General features: G+C 35.1%; 1 protein-coding gene across 1 annotated transcript; it reads right to left on the bottom strand.

Annotated features, from left to right (window-relative positions):
- Positions 1-12,503: 12,503 nt before the first annotated feature.
- On the bottom strand, positions 12,504-22,162 carry LOC144442108 (ileal sodium/bile acid cotransporter-like). Its single transcript, XM_078131378.1, has 3 exons — positions 21,702-22,162; positions 14,440-14,644; positions 12,504-13,073 (listed from the first exon to the last, which is right to left on the bottom strand). The coding sequence occupies exons 1-3, from the start codon at positions 22,160-22,162 to the stop codon at positions 12,504-12,506; spliced, it is 1,236 nt and encodes a 411-aa protein (XP_077987504.1).
- Between the last annotated feature and the right edge of the window lie 575 nt (positions 22,163-22,737).

The following is a 22,737-nucleotide window of genomic DNA, read 5'->3' as shown; positions in this document are numbered from 1 at the left end:
TGAAATTGATCAACCCACCCCCCTGATAAAAAGAGGATTAAACGTTTGATAGCTCTACTGAGCTCTGTATACAGTTGAATTTAGGCCGCATCGAAAACTGATTACTCTAAAATCCATATTATCTAGTCAATGCTAGGGGTGTCATCGCTGCCAAGCAATTCTTTGTTGCCAATTTGAATCACCATACAAGGACACATGCTTTTTTTTCTTTTCTTTTTTTTTTTTTTTTTTTTTGGGGGGGGGGTTTAACACATACATGCACATGCTTGACTGCGAATTATGAAGAGTTATAATGGAATGTGCCATTATAACTCTAAAGCATACAAACATACAGAAAGTTAAAAGGAATGGGAGACTTTTATTGTATTGTTGTAATGTAACTGTTGAATATGATGCGCAGCGATGATGGCGAGTAAAGACGGCGACACGGCAGAAATAGAGATGGCAGCGACACGGCAGAAGTTGTGAAGTTTGTGTGTGTTGGTATGAGAGATAAAGGCCATGGACAGCAAGTGAAAAATATGTAAAACCTACAAAGGACTAACCAACGAACCATTGCCAACCAACCAACAAAGTAATCAACCGACAAACCAACCGACAAACTAATAAAACCATAGAGACACACCTAGTCAGAGAAATCAAAAACCACAAGAAACCAGACGTACGGAAGGGGATAACAAAAAATCAATGGGGTGCTGTTTGTGTATGTCAATATGTAATATATGATCATGTGCAGCGATGACGTGATGACAGCAGACCGAGATGCAAGGTAGATGATGGCGCAGATATTGGTGCCGGAGACGCAAAAATGATAGTGTATTTGATGTATGTATGTTAGAAGGGGTGGGGTGGAGTGGGATAGTTAAAAAAGAGCAGTCACTCATGCAGCCATACATACTAAAAAAAAAATCATAAAACTTACTTGGTGCTGATGTCTGAAACTTTTTCTGTTCTTCTAAACTGCTCTAAAGTTCTACAAATAAAATAACTTGAAAATACAATTCAATAAATAAATAAATTACATTTTAATATATTTACATAACTACAAAATACACATCAGTATCATAGTAATCACATACATCAATCAGTCTTGGGTCTTCTTATCACCACAGGCTGAAAGAAAGAAATTTAAGAAATAGTATAAGAACAATGCAATTATAGTATTTTCTAAACTTATTTTATATTGCAGACATGAGTCAAATAGAAATAAAATTTTAAATCTAACTTTCAATGTATAAACATATTAAATATTAAAAAGAAATTTTTTGACTCACATTTTCCATCATTTGTCCAGATTTGTCGAGCCTGGCTTCTTGAAAATAAACTTGCATGGAAATTGTATTAATACAGTTTGGTTAATATATTGTGTTTTATTTAATAAAATAACGAAGAAATACATTCAATATAAAATTACATTTACCAAAGTGCTTCCATATGGTTGATATTAAATTTTCAAGGTTATAATTTGTAGACAATAATTTTTTATGAATTGGGGTGAAAGGAAGAAATCAATTGCAACTCCCTTAGGTGGGAAAGGTCTGCTGGAAAGCAGTGTTTTTTGTGTATACTTTTCTTTGCTGGAAAACTGGAAAACCCTGCTCAACTGGACTGATAGATTTTGCTTCAATTGCACCTTAGAATAATTCTATAATTGTCAAAACATTATTACAATTCTTAAAAGTGAGATTTCATTTTCCAAAAGACAATTAATTTGGTCAGTTTTTAGCTATTTCATCATACAAACGGACATCCGTATGTATCATAGATCTGTACAGTATCTATTTTGTGCTATAAACATGGTATTAGAAAGTGTCTCCATTTTTGGGTATGTACTTTGACAACAGTAAGGACTTGGTGATCTCAGCAAAGCCTCCTAGTATCATTTCACGCAGAGCTGTCCTCTTAATTTTCAATTTCTTTTCTAAATAAATCATTTAATGATGTCATATGAACATGTATAATGAGAGTAATCCATAATACCAATACTATCAAATTCAAGTGCAATTAATTATAAAAGGAGAATTAGAAATTAATAGTCATTGGTGCCTAATTATATGCTTATTTATTATATATTATTATTTATTATATATTATTATTTATTATATATTAGTATTTACTATATATTAGTATTTATTACTTATTAGTGATTATTTATTATATATTAGTACTTATTACCCTAAAGTTATTATTATTATCATTATTGTTATCAAGATAGAATATAAAAGTAGGGCCGGCAAAGAAAATTTATCTTAAGTGTGCTTCTTTGAACTAGTATTGGCAAAATAAACCACTTTTATTAATTTTGTTCACAAGACCATGTATCCCAGGATGAGGTGGGCAACTCTTTGTGAAATGACATAGGGAGGCTATGTTGAAACCCCCAAAAACCAAACTGTTGTCATACTACACACCCTAAAAAAGGGTCTGACCCTTTCTTACACCAACTGTATCACTCAAAATACATACTATACAGGTCTATAATACATGCCGATGTTAGTTCATATGATGTAATACCTAAAAACTGATCAAAAATAATTATTTTTTTGAGAAATGAAATCTTACTTTTAGCAATTGTAACAATTATTTTGAAAAATATATGAATATTTTGAGCTACAATTAAAATAAATCAACCAGTCTAGATGGGCAGGGTTTTCAAAGTCTTCTGGCCTAGAAAAATATATACCCTATGTCATACAGACTTTACAGCAGACCCTCCCCGTATGGTCCATGGGAGTTGCCCCAGCTATGTTTTCATGACCAGTAATATTTAATGATAGTGTTATAAAGTTTTGTAAATAGACTTCTAGTTTTAGTGTTTATAGCCCTAATTTGCATATCAATGATGACATCATCGTATCAAGAATGCATCTTGATTTAATGATATACTTTTGACCAAAAAGACACATTAGCCCCTAATATGCATATCAATGATAGAATCATCTTGTTATAGAGTTTTTGTAAGTGTAGACTTCTAGTTTTAGTGTTTATAGCCCTAATTTGCATATCAATGATGAGATCATCTTGTTATAGACTTTTTGTAAGTATAGACTTCTAGTTTTAGTGTTTATAGCCCTAATTTGCATATCAATGATGAGATCATCTTGTTATAAACTTTTTGTAAGTATAGACTTCTAGTTTTAGTGTTTATAGCCCTAATTTGTATATCAATGATGAGATCATTGTATCAAGAGTACATCTTAATTTAATGGCAGACTTTTGACCAAAAAGACACATTATTAGCCCCTAATATGCATATCAATAATAGGATCATCTTGTTATAGACTTTTTGTAAATATAGACTTCTAGTTTTAGTGTTTATAGCCCTAATTTGCATATCAATGATGAGATCATCGTATCAAGAATGCATCTTAAATTAATTATATACTTTTGACCAAAAAGACATATTATTAGCCCCTAATATGCATATCAATGATAGGATCATCTTGTTATAGACTTTTTGTAAGTATAGACTTCTAGTTTTAGTGTTTATAGCCCTAATTTGCATATCAATGATGACATCATCTTATCAAAAATGCATCTTGATTTAATGATATACTTTTGACCAAAAAGACATATTATTAGCCCCTAATATGCATATCAATGATAGGATCATCTTGTTATAGACTTTTTGTAAGTATAGACTTCTAGTTTTAGTGTTTAAAGCCCTAATTTGCATATCAATTCATAAACTAAACACCCCTAAATTGCTCCCACAAATTGCAGGCAAATCTGCTTTGTAGTTTTGGAATTCGTTTTTTGACCAAAAAGACACTATGCTTAGCCATAATTTGCATATCACTGATGAGATCATATCAAGAATACATCTTAATCTAATTATAGAGTTTTGACAAAAAATACACATTTTTAGCCCCAAATTTACACATCACTGATGAGATCATCATATCAAGAATACATCTTAATCTAAACACCCCTAAGAACGTTCCCACTATAAATTTCAGTCAAATCTGGCTCAGTAGTTTTGGAATGTTCAGTTGTGCTAAAAACTACTCAAATAAAATAAAACTACTCCTATCGTAGTAAACTCTACTCCTATGGTAAAAAAAACAAACTATTCCTATGGTAAAAAATGTACTCGGAATAAAAACTTCTATGGTAAACAAAAAACAATTCCCATGGTAAAAAAAATATTCCCATGAAATAAAATCTACTCCCATAGCAGAAAAAAATCCAATTAAAAAAATTGTGTGGTATTTTTTAGTTTGTTTTTCGTCGTATTTTGTACGTTTTTGGGTTTTATTTTTGTTTCTATTTTCTTCAGTTCAAGAATTTGTGTTTGGATTTTGATAGCATGATACTTTTGTAGATGAACCCCCCCCCCCCCCCAAAAAAAAAAAAAAAAAAAAAAAAAAAACCAAACATTTTAATCCAAATTTTTCATCTGTCCACCTTATGCTATACTTGTGTCTACTTCGTAACAATGGAACTGGCCAAACTGTCTTCCATTGTTCCCCAAACCAAACCCGTGTAAAGTACCCACATGTAAAAGAAAAAAGTAACATGCCACTTATCCAAACATAACAGGTAGACATCACTTCAGGCATTCTCCAAGTCCATCTTCGCAAGTCATCCATGGCAGTCGTTCCATTCACCTTCCATTCGTTCAGGAGACGTATAGTGCGGCAGACAATAACATGCAGTACAGACAGCAGATATATCCAGAAATACATAACCATTTTCTCTTCTAGCTTTCTTCCGACCAAACACCTCAAACCGTAACAAACCACTTCAACCATTACAAGCATACTCTCAGAACATCTTCCATCGACTCTTCCTCTCAGCAAGTCACGTACGTAGCAGGCAATAATGTAGAACAGCGTCAGTTGTAGGCAAGCGTATCGGGCATCCATGTTGTAGCATATAGCTGCGCTCATGGACAAATTTGCAACGAATCAATCCTGTCTATATATACCCGATTCCAGGTGTTAAATTTTAATTGTCAATGAGAACCAATCAAAATAAAGGGATCCCCAACCCTGCCGACATTTTGGCGGGAAACCATTGTCATTATCTGATGCCTTTCTCCACTAACAGTGACAAGTAGGTACTGCACCTGTTATATTGAGAGAGATTTATAGTCAATAAAAAATTTACATAACACACACAGGGGGGTGCACACTATATTCTATTGTTCCTCGCGAAATGTAAATACGAAAAAAGATGCAGAATTTGTGATAGTGCTCAGAACACAGAAGAAGGATGTGTTGAATTAAGTACGTATAACATGGAATGTGCAGCGCCCAACAAATGTAAATAAGATCAGTACGAATTCACCCGCAGTGAGATATAATAACGAACGTGCATTTCTAGGCGACATAATTCATAGTATCATCTCTGTTTACCCGCATTGAAAGGATTATTGATAAGTTCCTGTCAGTCAGATTGACAGTAAAGTAGTGACAGGTATTTATCTAGATTACTGAACGCGGTTTCAAACTTATTTGCTGTTGTCTAGCTTTTATGTAAGTCCCATTCCATATCCATTGACTCCTCCACACGTGACCAATGCACTTTAGTAAGCTTATGTTGTTGTTTTTGAAAAGATTGACGTAAGTAATAATCACAATATAATGTAAAAATGTGTTCCATGAATACTTCAGACATAAACGTAACCATCGCTATGTTAACATCGCAGTTTTCATACTCCGGGATACAAGAATATATTGTCGGTAGTATTTAAGCAGTTACTTGAAGAGTTTTCCTCCCGTTTAAAATTATAATCTATATTCTATGTTTTATTTTACTCCCAGAATGATTTACAAAATGTACAATAAACTATTGTGTTAGTTTCGGTGCACACATTTGATGTTTAGCGTTGTACATAATTTAAGATAATTTATAAAGGGGATTTCTTTAGCATTCTATTATTCGTTTGCTAAATTGGCAAGTTGTCATCTAATTGTTGACGCACCTTCTTATTTCAAATCCTTCTCGTTCTTTTTCCCTTTCAGCATTTCTATCTTTCTCTTAACCCCATTTCTCTATCTCTTTGCTCTCTTTCGATATCTCTTTCTCTTGCTAGAAACCTCAACCGTTCCCTTTCCAACTCTAACTTCGCTAAGACCAATGTATCACTTTCATTTGGTTCTGATTCCCCATCTGTATCTGACCGCTCGTCACTTTCTATTTTTAACTTTAAGTGACTTTCTATAGCCTTAACAAGCTCTGTTTTCGTCACTGTGGTAGTAACTTTAATTTTCAGGTGATCAGCTACTTGCCTTAACTCTGCTTTAAACAAGGTTTACAAATCTTCACTAGATATGTTCTCCTTGGCTAGAAATTCTGCAACATTAAACACATCTGCGGAGGAAGAAGAAGCCATGGTTATTTTGATATTGGAAAACGCAAAGTGCCAATGTTTGACCGTACACACAATACAATCCAGGATACGTGAATGGCTACGTTTAGTTCGTTCCCGAACGAACAGGCCCCCATTTTGTTACGAACCAAAACTTTAGAGAATCCAAATAGTGCACAATTAAATATTTTCCCCTCAATTTCCAGTCGAAACAGCAAACTGTCAAACACAGGACACTACACAGCATTACACTTAACAATTATCTTATTTAATTCAGCTGTAATAAAACAAAATATACTATAATAATAAGTCTTGAAAGTGTATAACAGGGTTTACAAACATATAAACTAAAGTAGTTCACAAAAGTTCTAAATAACAAAATGTTCAGTTCTCGGACTTGACTTGTGACTTGACTGTCGAATATCGCCACGTTTAGTCTTTCACAGAGTACAGAGCCGAGGACGGCGAGTTCGTTGAGTGTTGAATGTGGCTACGTGGAAAATATTCTACTCACGTATCCTCCGTTGTACCGAACTGTCCTCGAAGTATTTCTCCAGACTTTGACGTCAATGTCCGCACCATTTATACCACACGTGAGAGTCCTCTTACTCTCGGCAATGTCCAACTTTCTGCAGACAGCTACAGTGAAGACGGGCCTCCCTTGACAAAACCACTGAGATAACTTCTGGAACGAGCCGTGGACTGCCTCAACTGCCACCAATTGTAGAACTGCCAACGCAGTACTGTATTCTTCACTATTTAAAGACTATGTAAATTAACAATTAGTGAATACACCTGGTCATTAAAATAATGCATAACAAATAAGACAGGTGATTTAAGAACCAACCAATAAACACTCTTTATCGTCACAATACCCAAATATCGGATTTGCGGTATGAATACGAAGAGATGGTTAAGTTTCCTTGGTAGTATATATAATACTGTAAGTACCATTTACATGTAATATGCGACGAAACGTCTAAAAAAGCAGATAATGACCGTTTAAAAGTTACGTTATATTTATTTCTCAACTGAATGCACAACTTAACGCTTTGATTGATAATTCACTTTATGAACTAAGGGAAAGTTACTTTTTAGTGTAGTCTAGTTTTCCTTGGAAAATGTTCCAAAGTCTAATTTATTTTTCTTTCAAAATTGAGCGATCTGGAATTGAAAATCACCGTAATTGCGTATGTATATATTTCAACTGAGTCGTCAGCAATTGGCACACAACATCGCCACCAAGCGGCAGCTTCAAACACAAAAATCGGTATTCCGAATATATCACTTTTGTGGTTCTATAGACACTCAAACACACTAAATATATATAGCGACAACTTGTGAAGGCTTTTTAGGGCAAGTATAACATTAGTAATGGGTTCTCCAGGATTTTCACCAACCGAATTTCCAAAATCTTGAAAAAAATCCAGTCATCAATCCAGTTTCCATATGCCTCACTAACTGAAGTCCTGTGCTCTTGCTGATGAAGATACCCGAGGCACCTTCTTCACATGCTCTCATATTGGTATCAAACGCCAGAATTTGAAGAGATCAAGATCAGACGTGATTGAGAAGTGCCAGGTAAACCACTATCCAATCATAAGACTTTGAAGCATGTGTTTGTGAGCATTGATTTGATAGTTTTCGACGTGGCCTAAATTTATTGGTCATGCGGTATTTGCATACTACATGATTAGCCAATCATTATACTCTAAAACATGTGTTTGTGAACATTGAGTTGTTAACTTTCCGCATGGCCTAATTTGATTGGTCAAGCAATATTTTCATACAGCTGAGTCGACGTGGTCAAATTGGAAGTAATACTGACAAAGTTGAAGAACAGAAGATAAAGCAAAATGAGAGAAGTACGACTTTGGGATTACACGTCTAAGTGAATATTAATCAAACGGAGGGAAATGTGATACATGTAAATATTGACATGAAATAATTGATGTACTTTGAGTAAATATGTGGATTAAAATAAATGTTTTGCCATCTCCACTTGCTTGATTGGTGTTGTTTGATCTGTACACATATATGCAGTGCAATATTGTAACGTACAGTGCATTATCTTGATATTGCATCGTGCCAGTGCAATATCTGGATAATGCACTGGACGAGTGCAATATTACACAGTTTCGATGCAATCGTGTCCGGGAATCGTGCAGATAATAATGCACTAATGAAGCAAATGGTTTGCACACGTGAAATGGTGTAATCAAGGTTACAGCGCTAGCTGGGTACACAAGTTCTCGCTGTAATGTATGGAGAATCAACGCTGTAATGTATGAACAGACTATACAGCATCGAAGGCGCCATTTCATTCTTGGAGCACAGGGGCGTGTAATATTTCATAGATTGTTGTTTTCCAGGTCTACAGACTAAATATAACAACCTTTTGAATATATATTCCTACCTGTAAGGGGAAGAGAGAATATTATATAATTAATATTTCTTCGTAGTATAGAGATTGATACATTTGTAGCAGCAAGATTCGTACGATATTTTCCTAAGAAAATGGCATTCTAAATATTCTATGAAATATTACACGCCCTTGTGTCTTGGAGTGCCTGTTTACACTTTCTGCGGTTTGCTGAGGAACTTCGAAGGAGTGACGTACGAGAGAGGCCCGGGAACATGGTTTACGGTGTGTTGAGTAAAAATAATGCTATGATGACATGGAAATAAAAATGTCATTGAATAATAAAGCAAGTTAATGGTAAAATAACGACAATAGCACCAAAACCTTATGAAATATTGAATTACATGTAATAAGTACAAAATAAGGATAGAACCGTCAATTTAATGATAAAATAATGATAACACCGCCAAATAATGGCAAAACATTGATTAAATAACTACAAAATAAAGATAAAACCGTCAATCAAATTTCAAATAATGATAAAATAATGATAATGTTATGAATTACTGTTGAAATAACTACTAAATAATCATCGGTAAAAATGAAAAGTGAGGACTTACTACCACACCATAGTGACTATAGAGTTCAGTTAGGTGGCATGATGTAATAGGGATTAGTACATGATAAAATAAAATAAAACAAAACAAAATCATACATAAAGGGTTTCTAATTTGGCGGTGATCTCACCCCATATGAGGCATGCTTAACTATCACGACGTGATATTTACTGAACTCAAACCTGTTATCAATATGTAACTTTAAAAGAATCCGATGACGTAATTTATTATACGTATGGAAATGTCAAAGAAATCCCTAATGTGCAATCAGCTGTCCCATCGATGCCAGAAGACAATAGGGAACTTGCAATCCAGACTGAGCATGCTCAGACGCAAAGGACTATGGGACTGTGGTTATCGTAATGCCTCATCTGAAGCTACCGATATAATATACCTCCCACAAAGATCACGATGACTATGAATTGATTATTTGTGGTTAAAAACAATGTAACATTATTGTTTACAATGCTATTTGATTACTATTTATTAACACATTTCCCATGATGCAATATTCAACATGGCGGGTTTGCAAGTTCCCTATTGTGATGTCATAGAAGACATACATCGTCATTAACATTAACATTATACATTATATCGAGGTTATATGCAAGAATTTACTTGAGTAAAAAAGGTATAAACTCACCTTGTGCTATATTAATGGACCGATATTTAGGCAATAAACTACCCCCTTGGGATGGTGTCTCCAAGGTTTTGACCAGTTCATGACATATACTCAACTTGAGCAGTGTACTTACTAACCACAACCAGGTGAATAATGATTATAGAATCATGTGATCAAGATGTACAGGACAATTAACACGTAATGTGTCATGTTCTTTTGGAAATTAGCAGTGATAACAACTGTAATTTGTGATACCATTAGGACATATCTTGGTATTTAATTTGTCTAGGTGTCACTGATAAGGTATGACTTGTAAAAAAAGACGAGACACAGAAAAGAACTTATCTTTGTAATCAGACAACAGTTATCATCTTTATTTAACATAATATAAAAGTAGTAATTGATAAAAAAAAAAAAAAAAAAAAAAAAAAAAAGTACACATTCCATGTAGCACATATTTTCCTCCTGCCCCATGCTGTGACGTGCTTTTTAAAGAAGCAACTCTTCGCTATGATATATACATTTCAAATTCAACACCTCTATTGAGATTAAATTGTAAATACACGAAGTACAGGACATGAATCATTGATGTGCTTGCTGTCTCTGGTAGAAACAAGAGGAAATTTAAATAACTCGTAGGAGTCATATACAGTATCTTTTAAACATAAAACAATCTTCGAAAATTTTTATTCTGAGTTACAATCAAAGAATTAGTTAGACATAGCCTGAATGATTCAGTCGTTGTTTCTGCCTGTGTAATATGCTGCAACGAGTAAAGGGTACAGAGTAGTTAAATTGAAGCGGATGTTTCAAACTAAGCCCTGCACTGAAGATCTTGTCTTGGCCACCACAACTTCCAGGGGCCGGCCGATGAAGGCGTCCGATTAACAGACTAAGTGTTAGTCTTTCCGTGATATGTTCACTCGGTTCATTTTGTCTCACACCTTATGTATTTGTAAGAAGCAAATAGGTAAGTAAGTAAGTAAGTAAACAAATAAGTAAGTAAATAAGAAAGAGTAAATCAAGCAAGTTAATACTACCAAACCAGAGTGACTGTAGAGTTCAATTAGGCAGCACGATGTTTTTACGTTTCATACAATGTAATTTTCTGTTCGAATTCAAAACAAAGTACAGACACTGATAGCGCGCAAGCATGTAAAATGATACATTTTATCTCACTGTGAACACAAATCAATATCACTTTCGGATGGAAAACAAGAAATATTTAAACACAAAACTGTTTATTTGTGTTTACATTGAGATGAAATTAACATTTCATGTGCATGCATACTATCAGTGCCTGTATTTTGTCTGTGGAATTCGTAGTGAAAACCATTTGTGTGAGATGTCAAAAAAACATTAAAACTAATTGAAACTCTATAGTCACTCAGGTTTGGTAGTAAAAAAAGTCAGTTACTAAGTGAGCAAGTAAATGAGTAAGTTCTTGAACAATATTCCTCTTGACCTTGAGACAGAGGTCAATGTCAATGGCCAAGGTCTCAAAAAAGCATACAATAGTACGCAGTAATACATCTGAGCGTAGCCAGACGAGTGGAATCTTTGTGTATTCGACTTCTTGAACTATGATTGAAAATATATATCAACCTTTACCTCAAACCAGCAATAGCTTTAAATATGTTATAAACAGGCCTGGGGTATTATTTTATCAATCCTACAACCAACAATAAATTAAATTCACTGAAAATTCTTAAAATACCAATAATTAGACATTGTGCATGTCAATTAGAGGTCTATTTTATATCTAAGTAGCATAGTAATAAGTCGAAATTGTAATTTAGTGGGGGTTGCTGATTTTTGTGGTATGGAAATCAATTTGATTTGATATTTTGTATAAGTATACTATGTGTACTGCTACACAAGTTAATCCACGGGTGATCCAATACTTTCAAGGGTGTACGTTGTCACTATTAAATCATTATATTTAACAAAAAAGCGGTTTAAAAAAAAAAACGTTCCAGGCATAGCTTTAAAAAGTGTTATTAATTGACCATGAAAGTATATTAAAACCTTCTAAAATGTTAAAACAGAATGTCGTACCATTCTAAAATTCATCTCAGTTTGTCTAATATGTTTAACAATGTTTTAATCGAATAACTGGATAATGAAAATAGCGTCCCTAGCTCGTGTCTATATCCTAAATTAGGCCTAGATAAAAAATATTTTAAAAAACAAGAATATATCAAATATATACTACTATTTTGAAGCGTATTTAAGCACAAATTGGCAAAAAAAGACTGTAAAACAATGTAGTCAAAGTCTTCGTTTGTAAAGTGGACAAATAATGCAAAAAGAGAATACAATTACTGCAAGAAGTAGTTTGTAACTGGGTAAAGACAAGGTAATCAATCTGCTAAATATTACCACTTTGAATGTCCAGAATTGGTCAATGAACTATGTTTTAAGAGGCTTCTAAGACAGGAAATTTTCCCTTAAATTGTTTGGAAAGAGAAAGTTTGTAGCGTTTATGTAAAAGTTTTTTCAATTATGGCTAAATTCGACTGGTTGTTATATTACAAGTTGAGTAGTGTATCCTCATTGAAAACAATATGCGTAGAAAATGTTTTGTTATATAACCGTCTCTCTTATGATTGCTTCCTTCTGTGCTCGGTTAAGTTCACCAACACCATCAAATGTCATCGCTATAGCCGTAAATTCGTTATCCTTTCGTATTTCTGTGTAACCATTCCCATTCGATAGCTTGGTTTTCTCCACACCTTTTGCTTCTTCCTGCTTGACATTTTTGTATTCGATTCCCTTTGCCTTATTATCAGCTGCTTCCAGACGTTTAGAACACAAACATCCGACGGGTACGAGAGCATAGACGAGAGTACTTTGTATTGCGAGGTAGATACTAGCAAAGGCCCCTACTTCGCCAACGTCGTTTGGGAATGACATCAATATAAGAGTAAGGGCAACACCAAGATTTTGCCAACCGGTTTCCACTGCCACTGTACGCTTCTGGGGACCTGGCAATTTGACGAGTGTGCCGACTAGAAAACTGACTCCGGAACCAACTACCGGTAGCATGATCCCAATAACCCACAAATTAAGATGGTGTGTGTATGTTCTTGGATGGAGGATAACTTGAAAGAGCACGATCAGTCCAATGCCAACTAAAGAAACGGTAGCCAGGACCTACAAAGCCAATGAAAGAATAGAAACAGGCATAACTAGAACGCAATCTGATTAAAATCCGATGTAGATGTCGGCTAATCGTGCATTGCTATCTTACCAATTCAAGCTAAATAACGATGGTAAGATAGCAATGCACGATTAGCCGACATCTACATCGGATTTTAATCAGATTGAACTAGAACGGAGACCAGTCAATGATGAGTTCAACCAGAGAGATCACAAATGAAGACTTTATTTAATACTAGTAATTGTCTAATTACTGAGGACGGCTTCAATGCGTAGATCAAAAACGTCATCCTTTAATAGGAAACTTGCAATCCAGACTGAGCATCCTCAGATGCAAAGGACTATGGGATTATCCGTGGTTTTCGTAATACCTAATCTGGAGCTACTGATAAAATAAACCTCCCACAAGGGTGACTATGATTTGATTATTTGTGGTTACAAATGCAATGTAACATTATTGTTTACAATGCTAATTGATTAGTATTTATTATCACATTTCCCATGATGCAAAAAATGATTCAACATGGAGAGTTTGCAAGTTCCCTATTGGGCAGTGAGTATTCTATTTACATGGCTTAGTAATTTACATTAAACGACTACAGGAACGTTTGTATTACTTTCCGAATGATTTGTACACAAATTGATTATTACAAAATTATTATTTTTACATGAGAGCATAACATTTTTCTATTAGGCTGTCTATACGATCACTTCAGCCTAAGTATTTTCCCTCAGATTGTGGTACAGGGGGCAAACTGAAATGAAATGAAATTCATTCTCAACATCCGTTGACATTCAAATTTTGCAAAAACGGTCTTCAAAATCGATGCCCTGGGACCTGCCTTCCTCGACTGCCAGTCCAAGGCAAGAGCATCTCAAACTGGTTAACACCAACAAAGTCTTATATGTTTTTATGTATAAAAGTAAGCTTGAAATTTCGATAAAGACCAAGTTTATCCTTAGAACACGTTTCTGACCACCACTAAGTTTTGTTTATCATATCTTCATTTGCTGTGGTCGTGAATTGGCAGAGGGAGGCATCAAGTCACCAGGCCCTTGAAAAAAATTTCTCCGAACGCATGTTCAAAAAGAACACGTTTGACACAACTCGCCTAAGATTCCCGCTTGTTGTTTTCGATCACAACTGCCAGATCGCAACTATGCCTAGCTACTCTACCCTGTTGTGTGGCACTTTAAATAGCTTTAACTAACATGTTATTAATTTTTTGGCAGTGTGTATATAATTCGACATCTACACATATCAACCTAAAACACATACACCAGGCGTATATATAAGTACATACATTGTGTGTGGTGTGCATGCGTTTCAAAAAAAATCGTGAACATACAACAGACGTACCTTGCTGACCTTCTCGGCAATCGATTTCGACTTATACCGTAAAAGCATTCCAACGACAACCGGAACCAATATAAAGACTAGGGTAATGACAATCTGTTTGTAGGGAATGACGACCGCGTCCTCAGTCCAACTTCTACTATAGATGAACAGCAGTAACGGCATCATACCAAATGCTACGATGGTAGAACATGTCGTCATACAAATGCTGTAAGAAAGGAGAAAATGATAATGAATTTGGGAATTATAACAATTTTAAAAATGTTTTGTTAATAACTGTAAATACAGAGAATTGTACACACAATTCAAGTGATGACTACATCACCTTCAAACTGTATTGCGACTTAAACAACGTAATTTGGAAGTATGAGTTTGAATAAACGAAGACCAGCTAACTACAGAGAATACACACTTTGTGGGGAGACTAGAACTTGAGAACTTATCGATATGAAAAGACAAGAACTTGCTCCCAGTGAGGTTGAATTTAAAACCTTTTATTTCTACTGTACAAAGGATCTTCGTCAGGAATCTAAAATTATTAAAAACCAGGAATTTGAAAAAGTGTAAAACGCTGGGTTCACACGTGATCTACATCACAATCACCCTTTAGTCTGGATGCCAAATTGGTAACAAATCATGTAAAGAGAGATATTGAGACTCGATTAAGGATAGCACTAGACAAATCCAGTTTGCGATTCATCTATCGTATTTGAAACGTCTGTGTGTCTAAAAATTGTAATTACTTGAGTTTGTTGGTGATTTCAAAAGATTTCTTGTGTTCATCCAGTTTGTTTAAGAACCACTTCACGTACAATAAGTAAGTTTTTAGAAACAATAAGTAAGTTTTTAGAAACAATTTTATTTATTTATTTATTTATTTATTTATTTATTTGTCTGTCTGTCTGTCTGTCTGTCTGTCTGTCTGTCTGTCTGTCTGTCTGTCTGTCTGTCTGTCTGTCTGTCTGTCTGTCTGTCTGTCTGTCTGTCTGTCTGTCTGTCTGTCTGTCTGTCTGTCTGTCTGTCTGTCTGTTTGTTTGTTTGTTTGTTTTATTTATTGTTTTATTTATTGTTTGTTTGTTTGTCTTCTTTTTTGCAATTGACTGCTTTAGGAAGAAAAACTTGTCTGTTTTGGTTCACTTTGTTTATGCCAAGCAGTAAAACGATGTAAAACATATTAGAGGATTTTTAGTCATTAAAAATTCAAAAATGAATACCCTTTCCTCATATCCATATGAGGCCTTATAAGAAATTGTTTGGTTCTGATTACCTGACCCCATCTAGTTTTTCACGCCGACCCTAAACATTTTTACATGTTCGAGAAAAAAATAATAAAATCGCGAAAATTGTGAAGTCTCGCAATAAATGTGGATGCGGAAACTGACATCAACTTAAAAAGTCAATATAAAACTGTTCTTCAAATCTGTAATGACTGTACATCTGATGGGAAGAAACCAATAACACAGAGATCATATGGAAAACAACAGAAAACATAACTACCTGGACTAGACACTCACACATTATATATATATATATATATATATATATATATATATATATATATATATATATATATATATATATATATATATATATATATATATATATATATATATATAACTCGGTGAGTATCAATCTGCTAAGACAGTACTCTATACCACAGTGGCAGAGCGTAATATATATATATATGTTGAGGGTAGAAGAAAATCAAGTCGGGTTTTTCGTCTCTACAAGCCTGTTTCGTGAGTAAATCACTCGTCAGGAGATGTTGATGTACGTCAGGAGATGCTCGATACGTCTGCGTGCAGACGTATCGAGCACTGTACTACGGACAAATCTTACCACTGACTTCCTATATATATATATATATATATATATATATATATATATATATATATATATATATATATATATATATATATATATATATATATATATATATAATAACATATCTACCTCTCCTACCTATTCTAAGATTGAACGTAATTTGAACCTTACAATGTTGTTAGGCCTGACCACTTCAATACTGTAACAGCTCTATTAATTGTAATTATTGTACCCATTTCACCAAGCTTGGAATCCAGGCGATTGGGATTTTGAATTTTGTGTTCCCCTCTCTGAAAACAAAATTCAAAATCCCCATCGCCTTGCTGTTGTATTCTGGCACAAAAACAACAAAATTTCGACTTTCAACTTCTGACATGCCTGCTATTGCGATAAAATACAAGTTATGTCGATGTGGCATTGGTTATAGAACTTTGGGTTTACAGTAAAATGGAAGCAAAAGGTCATGTAGCCTTACCGCACATGTACGCGTACACCTGAGCCTCGCATGCACTCTCCTGATAACACCCTGCAGTCACAATGCCTATATGGAGATGCAGGTCCAGTCAGTCAAAAACAAACAAAGTCTTTGCAAGTAATCTTGTCAAATGACTAGTAATTTACCTAATTTAGCTAAATGGTTGTCCGATTTACGACGAAAATATCTGCAATAATAAGGTAAATGTGTTTTATTTTCCTTCCTACTTGATTACAAGTACTGTACTGATTAACTTATCAGATTCTATGATGATAGGATGTTTATTCAGCACTCCTGCTATCTATATATATACTCTGTGATTACGTATTAGGTCTAAAGGATTCTACATGTCGACAATTTTCAAAGTTTATTTTTGTCAAAGTTTCACATATTTCTTTAAACTTTTTTTTTTGTAGCAAAAAAATTGGTTTTTGCCAAATGTTATGTTTCTCTTAACTAAAATTTAGTTATGGGTCACTCCGTGGCAAGGTTACGATACTGTTTACTATATGCAACTTATCTCCTAACTTATGGCGTAAATTCGATAATTTTTGGTAATGTAGGCTAAAGTTCGTACAATCTGAACACACTGAAGGCTGGCACAAACGCTGTTGATTACTACATTGCAAAGATGACACTAGTCAATTAGGGGCTGTGTGTATCATGTATGGCCATTAACCTAAGCTGACCCTTATACAGACTCCTGCCCAGTACAGACAAACTGCACTGATTATGGTGTCCGCGTTTTAGTTTGCATGCATGGATGCATAGATTAGATTCATGGGTCACTGTACTAATTGCAATCTGGGTCCGAGGACATCGCGGCGACATTGACTCGCATATCGGATATTTATAGTATCGTCACCGACGAGATCAAACATAAGCTTAGACATCGAACTTTGAACTCTGACACAACCTAGTAATATTCCTTCACGTGTTGGGTGGTGAAATCATGAAATATATATCCTTCGATTTTCTGATAATAATTTTTTTTCCAGTGTGAAAACTAAGAAATTCAATAAATGCGTCCTTTCAAAAATTTAAACTGGGTATTTCTAGACAACCATCTGTTGAAAATCTGAAATGTATTGCAGAGAGAACATGTTTATCAATCTATGATAAACAATAAAAAGCTCAAAATACAAAAAATATATATAGCGCCATTATATGCAGTTAGTGTTCATAGGAACTGAACAAGAACTACCCCCCCCCCCAAAAAAAAAAAAATATTCAAATAGAATTCAACCATAGACAGTGGAGAACTTCTCCACTGTTATTCAAAATTTTGGACAAAATTAATGATAGTTGAAAATGTCATAGAAATAGCAGCTGCTCGCAAAGTTAAAAAATGGCGGAAAAAAAAGTATAAAAAAAACTTGAATAAACTCATGGGCAGAAACAACATGAAGACCCAAAAAGAAAGAATTCGAACAATATTGACTGATTTATAAGCCATATGCCTGTTTAAAAAAGGTGATTTTTAAGTTTGGTCTTAAAGAAGTCATTTTTTTGTAATTCCGTGTGCATTCCAAAATTTCGGAACGACATGAGAAAAGGCGCGATTTCCGAATGACTTCTGTCGGGTTGGTATTTCCGTATAGTAAGTACTACTACTAGTACTTTACGAGATGGCTGATGTAAAGAGATGAGGTACTGCGTAGACAGGTGCGATACCGTGAACTGCTCGAAATGATAGAAGATTTTTCTGTTGTATTAGTAACCAGTCATGTCTATATAGTGTTTATTTGTGACGAGACGTGCGCATGCAGCACAAGTTGCAATTTTCCGAGGCTAGCTTGAGTATGCCAAATAGGAGACGATTTCAAAAATCGAGTTTTCACAAATGCATGCATGAACAAGATGTGTAGTCGCTTCCCGTGTCTGATTTTGCAATATTTCTAATGTGGTAGTTTGCAAATGTGTACACCTAATTTACTCAATTCTCATTTTTCTATCCGAACTCGTCTGATGTCCAAAGTAACTCCAAGGTCTCGTACCTTCGATCTTTGATAAAGTCTTGGGTGAAGAAAATGACTTCTGTTTTGTCTGAGTTGAGTTTCAATAAGTTGCAGTTCATTCATTTGTGGATTTCTGTTACAGTTGAGTCCCTAAGCTGTATAGTGTTAGTCATATCTCTGAATTTAAAGCACTACTTGTACAATTTGGTATCACCAGCATACAGATTACGGAATGAAATTTCCAGGAGCTGACTCGTATATATTATTACAGTAAAGAGAATGGGGTCGAACACAAAACTTTGGGGAACACCATATTGCAATAAATGTGGTTTTGATTATGTACCTGTCCTGTACCTTTTCTACACAACCTCTTTGGCGAGCATTCAGGTTAATGAATGTGTACGTATGGCCCAGATACGGTACGTCCCACCAAGGTACGGTACGTTACGGTACGTTACGGTACGGTACAAACTGAGTACGATCCCTGCCTCAAATGACTCTCAAAACTAAAATAAGGCAATTCAACATAACAAAGAAAAGGTAATATTTTTGACATGATTTCCAGTGAATCGTCGTGTTACAGGTTCCAGGTTTGATTTTTTTCATCAACAACTTTATATTATGAAACTTCGTAGTTCAAATTAATTTCCTAATAGTGATTCCGGTTGTCGATTAATATCACCATTACTTCAAAGTTGTCAATTTTCGATGGAAACCACAAAATAATCTACTAGTATTAGATGTATTCATGAATTTGATAGTGCATGTATCATAAGCTTAGCAAAGGTACGGTCAGTCGATCGAGCCATCCTTGTCTTGGGCCATGTCTGTGAGAGAGAGTATGTGCAGGATGACTAATGCCATTACTACCAATTCAGAGTGACTATAGAGTTTCAATTTTGTAATACTATAGGCAACAAGGTGTTTGTATCTTACACAACGTTACAAATGACATAACACAAAATACAGACACTGATACACATATAAAATGATACTTTTTGTCCCACTGTGAATACAAATCAACATCGCTGTCGCATGAATAAGGAAGGTTGAAACACAGAAAATTAATGTTTAATATTTGTGTTCACAGTGAGATCAAATGCAAAATTTCATGAACTTGCACACTATCAGTGCCTGTATTTTGTGTGTGTAATTCGTAACAAAAGAGAATTATGTCAGAATATCGTGCCGCCAAATTGAAATTCTATTTTAGGTTCTTTTGCAGTACCGTCTTTGTGATACAGAACTTGTCCATGGTCACGTCGAGTAAAAGGCTAAACACTCTCAACTTCATTTGCAAAGTTGCGAATCAATATATGCAATTTTTTTAGTATTTTATTCTCAAACAAGGCACACTTGACCAGATGGGAGAGTTCTAGAGAGATCTAGCTGTGGAGAAAGTGATCGGAGAAAATGAGCCCACACATATAGTTTCTAGACTTAGAGTTTACCCTGATAGAACTTTCCAGATCGCGATTCAATTTGAATATATATTTTGTCTAACTTCATGAACGAAATGTCCCGATTGAAAGATTTCCTCTGCTCTGGGAGAATCTAGATCTCCTGTTCGGGAGTTTCCAATGTTCTCGGTAGGACTGCGAATATGTGCCCATATATACTGTTTCATGATGAAAAGAATAATAAATAATAAATAATAAAGACTGGGGAAATTCATTGGAGTTTTCAATCGAAGACAGAAAATGGCAAGAGACAAAGAAACAGAAAGAAAATTCGAAACGAGAAAAATGTAAGAATTTAAAAAGTTTTGTAGAATTTTGATGTTCGTTATTAGTTTGATTTTGACTTACAAGATTACTAGAAAAATGCATAATAGGCCCCTATGTGTTTGAACTATGTCTCGCAATATGTTAAATTCGTATCATTGTAGCGAGCTCCTTTATAGGTATATACATGTACATAGAAACATTTACGATATAAATCAGTTGATATGAAACCGAACGCTTATTGTGCAGCAGCAGCAGCAGCAGCAACAACAACAAACAACAACAACAACAACAACAACAACAACAACTACTGACTAATATTAATTTTGCTACATTTTATTGCTGCAAACATTTGAATCCTTCTTTAATTTAAGCCCTTGGTGGTTGATGAGTCACCTTTAGTGAGTGTTTTACCCATGAAGGCTAGACAATATAACAGCAGTGTTTATAATACAATTTTTTCACACAAGACATCCTTATAGTAGATATTTTAGGTTACTACCAAACCAAAGAGACTATAGAGTTCAATTAGACGGCACAATGTCTTTTTCATCTCTCAAAACTTTTTTTTTTTGTTACGAAATAGAGACACTGATAGATCGCACAGACATGAAATGTTACATTTTATCTCACTGTGAACACAAATAAACAGTTTTGTAACTATACCTTCTTTGTTTGATCGGAAAGTGATATTGATTTGTGTTCACAATGAGATAAAATGTATCATTTTATATGATTGCGCGCTGTCATTCTCTATTTTATTTTACATAATTTGTAACTAAACACTTTGTGTGAGACCTACAAAACATCGTGCTTCCTTATGGTATCTCTATAGTCACTCTGGTTTGGTAGTAACTGGCTTTTATCCTCACAAAAAGTTTACTCCACCGTTGGTGTGTATGGAGTAATAGAGACAGGTATCTTTGGAGAGATTTAGTGTCTCTGTTGGTCTACTATGCTGTTTCACATTGTTATGTCAAAGTAGAAAAATATGGGAAACAAATCATCGTTTCTCATCCATTTGACTACTTCAACATAGAAGTTGCGAGGTGTGTAAAAATATGCAGGCATGCGTCTTCTGTAACAAAATATGACGTTCTCGTTGTGCTTTTGATAGCACTGGATCATTTTAACACACCAAGGGGTTACACTGTTCTAGTTCCCTTCCCGCCAGGTCAATTTTGTCTTGGCGGGAACTACAGCGGAGGGTACGAGCTAGTCTGACTGAAAAAAAATATTTATCACCATGACGCTACGTTTTACTCAAAGAACAACTTGTTTTACCTGAGTGATACATCACCGTGAATCCAGTATGTCAGAATATTAGACGTGGTTCCTCCCGGACAGCATGACATGATGAGCACGCCAAGAGCATACGCTGGTTTCAGTTGAAAAAGATGGGAAAGACCAAAACCAGTCAGTGGAAGAATACCATATTGACATAGAAATATAAAACCTATCAGAATTGGAAAGGGTTTTTTGATATGTGCGAATGTCTCTTGGAAGGTGATAACACAACCCATTGATATCATCATCCCGAGGGTGACGATGATAGTGGTCGCAGCTTTGGCAATCTGCACGGCGTTGAAATAAGACGGAAAAACCGGTACCGGTTCCGTGGCATTGGTGCCATTTAAGAGATTTTCTACCACCATGACGGTAATGTCAGAGTCCTCTGGGCAGCTAGGGACAGTAACTGCAGCCGCTGTCGTGTTAAACACTTCCGTCGTGAGCAAGGCTTCCATGATGTGTGCTTTTTACTGTCCACTAAGGATTTAGTGTCATGCCAATAGTATCTATTTTACAGCCGTGGATTATGTTGACACAGAGGACAATTAACACGTAATGGGTAGGCTGATAACAGTTGTAATAGATACCTCCACACATATAACACATCGAATCGGTTGTCTGAGATACCACTGACAGGCTCTTGGCATCGAACAAAAAACAGGAAAACCAACTCAGTAACATTGGGAAGAAAATGCACGTGTGTACAAGATAATACTCATTAGTATTCAATATGAATCATGTGTAATATTCAGTACTAAAACTTTTTCTGTCACGAGGTCGTGATTTTGGGGGTTTTCTGCTGAAAAAGTGGTGCCTACGCTCACGGTGCCCCGCCCAGTAGGTCTGTGTGTGTGTGTGTGTGTGTGTGGGGGGGGGGGGGTTTGTATGACTTTATGTTATAATTTTCCACGTGAAATGTTTACGACGGTATTTTTTTTTTGGGGGGGGAGGGGGTTAAAAAAACATCGTACGGGGTTTTAAACATCGCAACACGTTTTCATTCACGATGCAAACGTACATACATCGTTCT

This window comes from Glandiceps talaboti, chromosome 11 (genome assembly GCF_964340395.1).
Source record: "Glandiceps talaboti chromosome 11, keGlaTala1.1, whole genome shotgun sequence".
Taxonomy (NCBI): domain Eukaryota; kingdom Metazoa; phylum Hemichordata; class Enteropneusta; family Spengelidae; genus Glandiceps; species Glandiceps talaboti.
The sequence above is the reverse complement of the archived record's forward strand: the minus strand, read 5'-3'. Positions and strand labels throughout refer to the sequence as shown.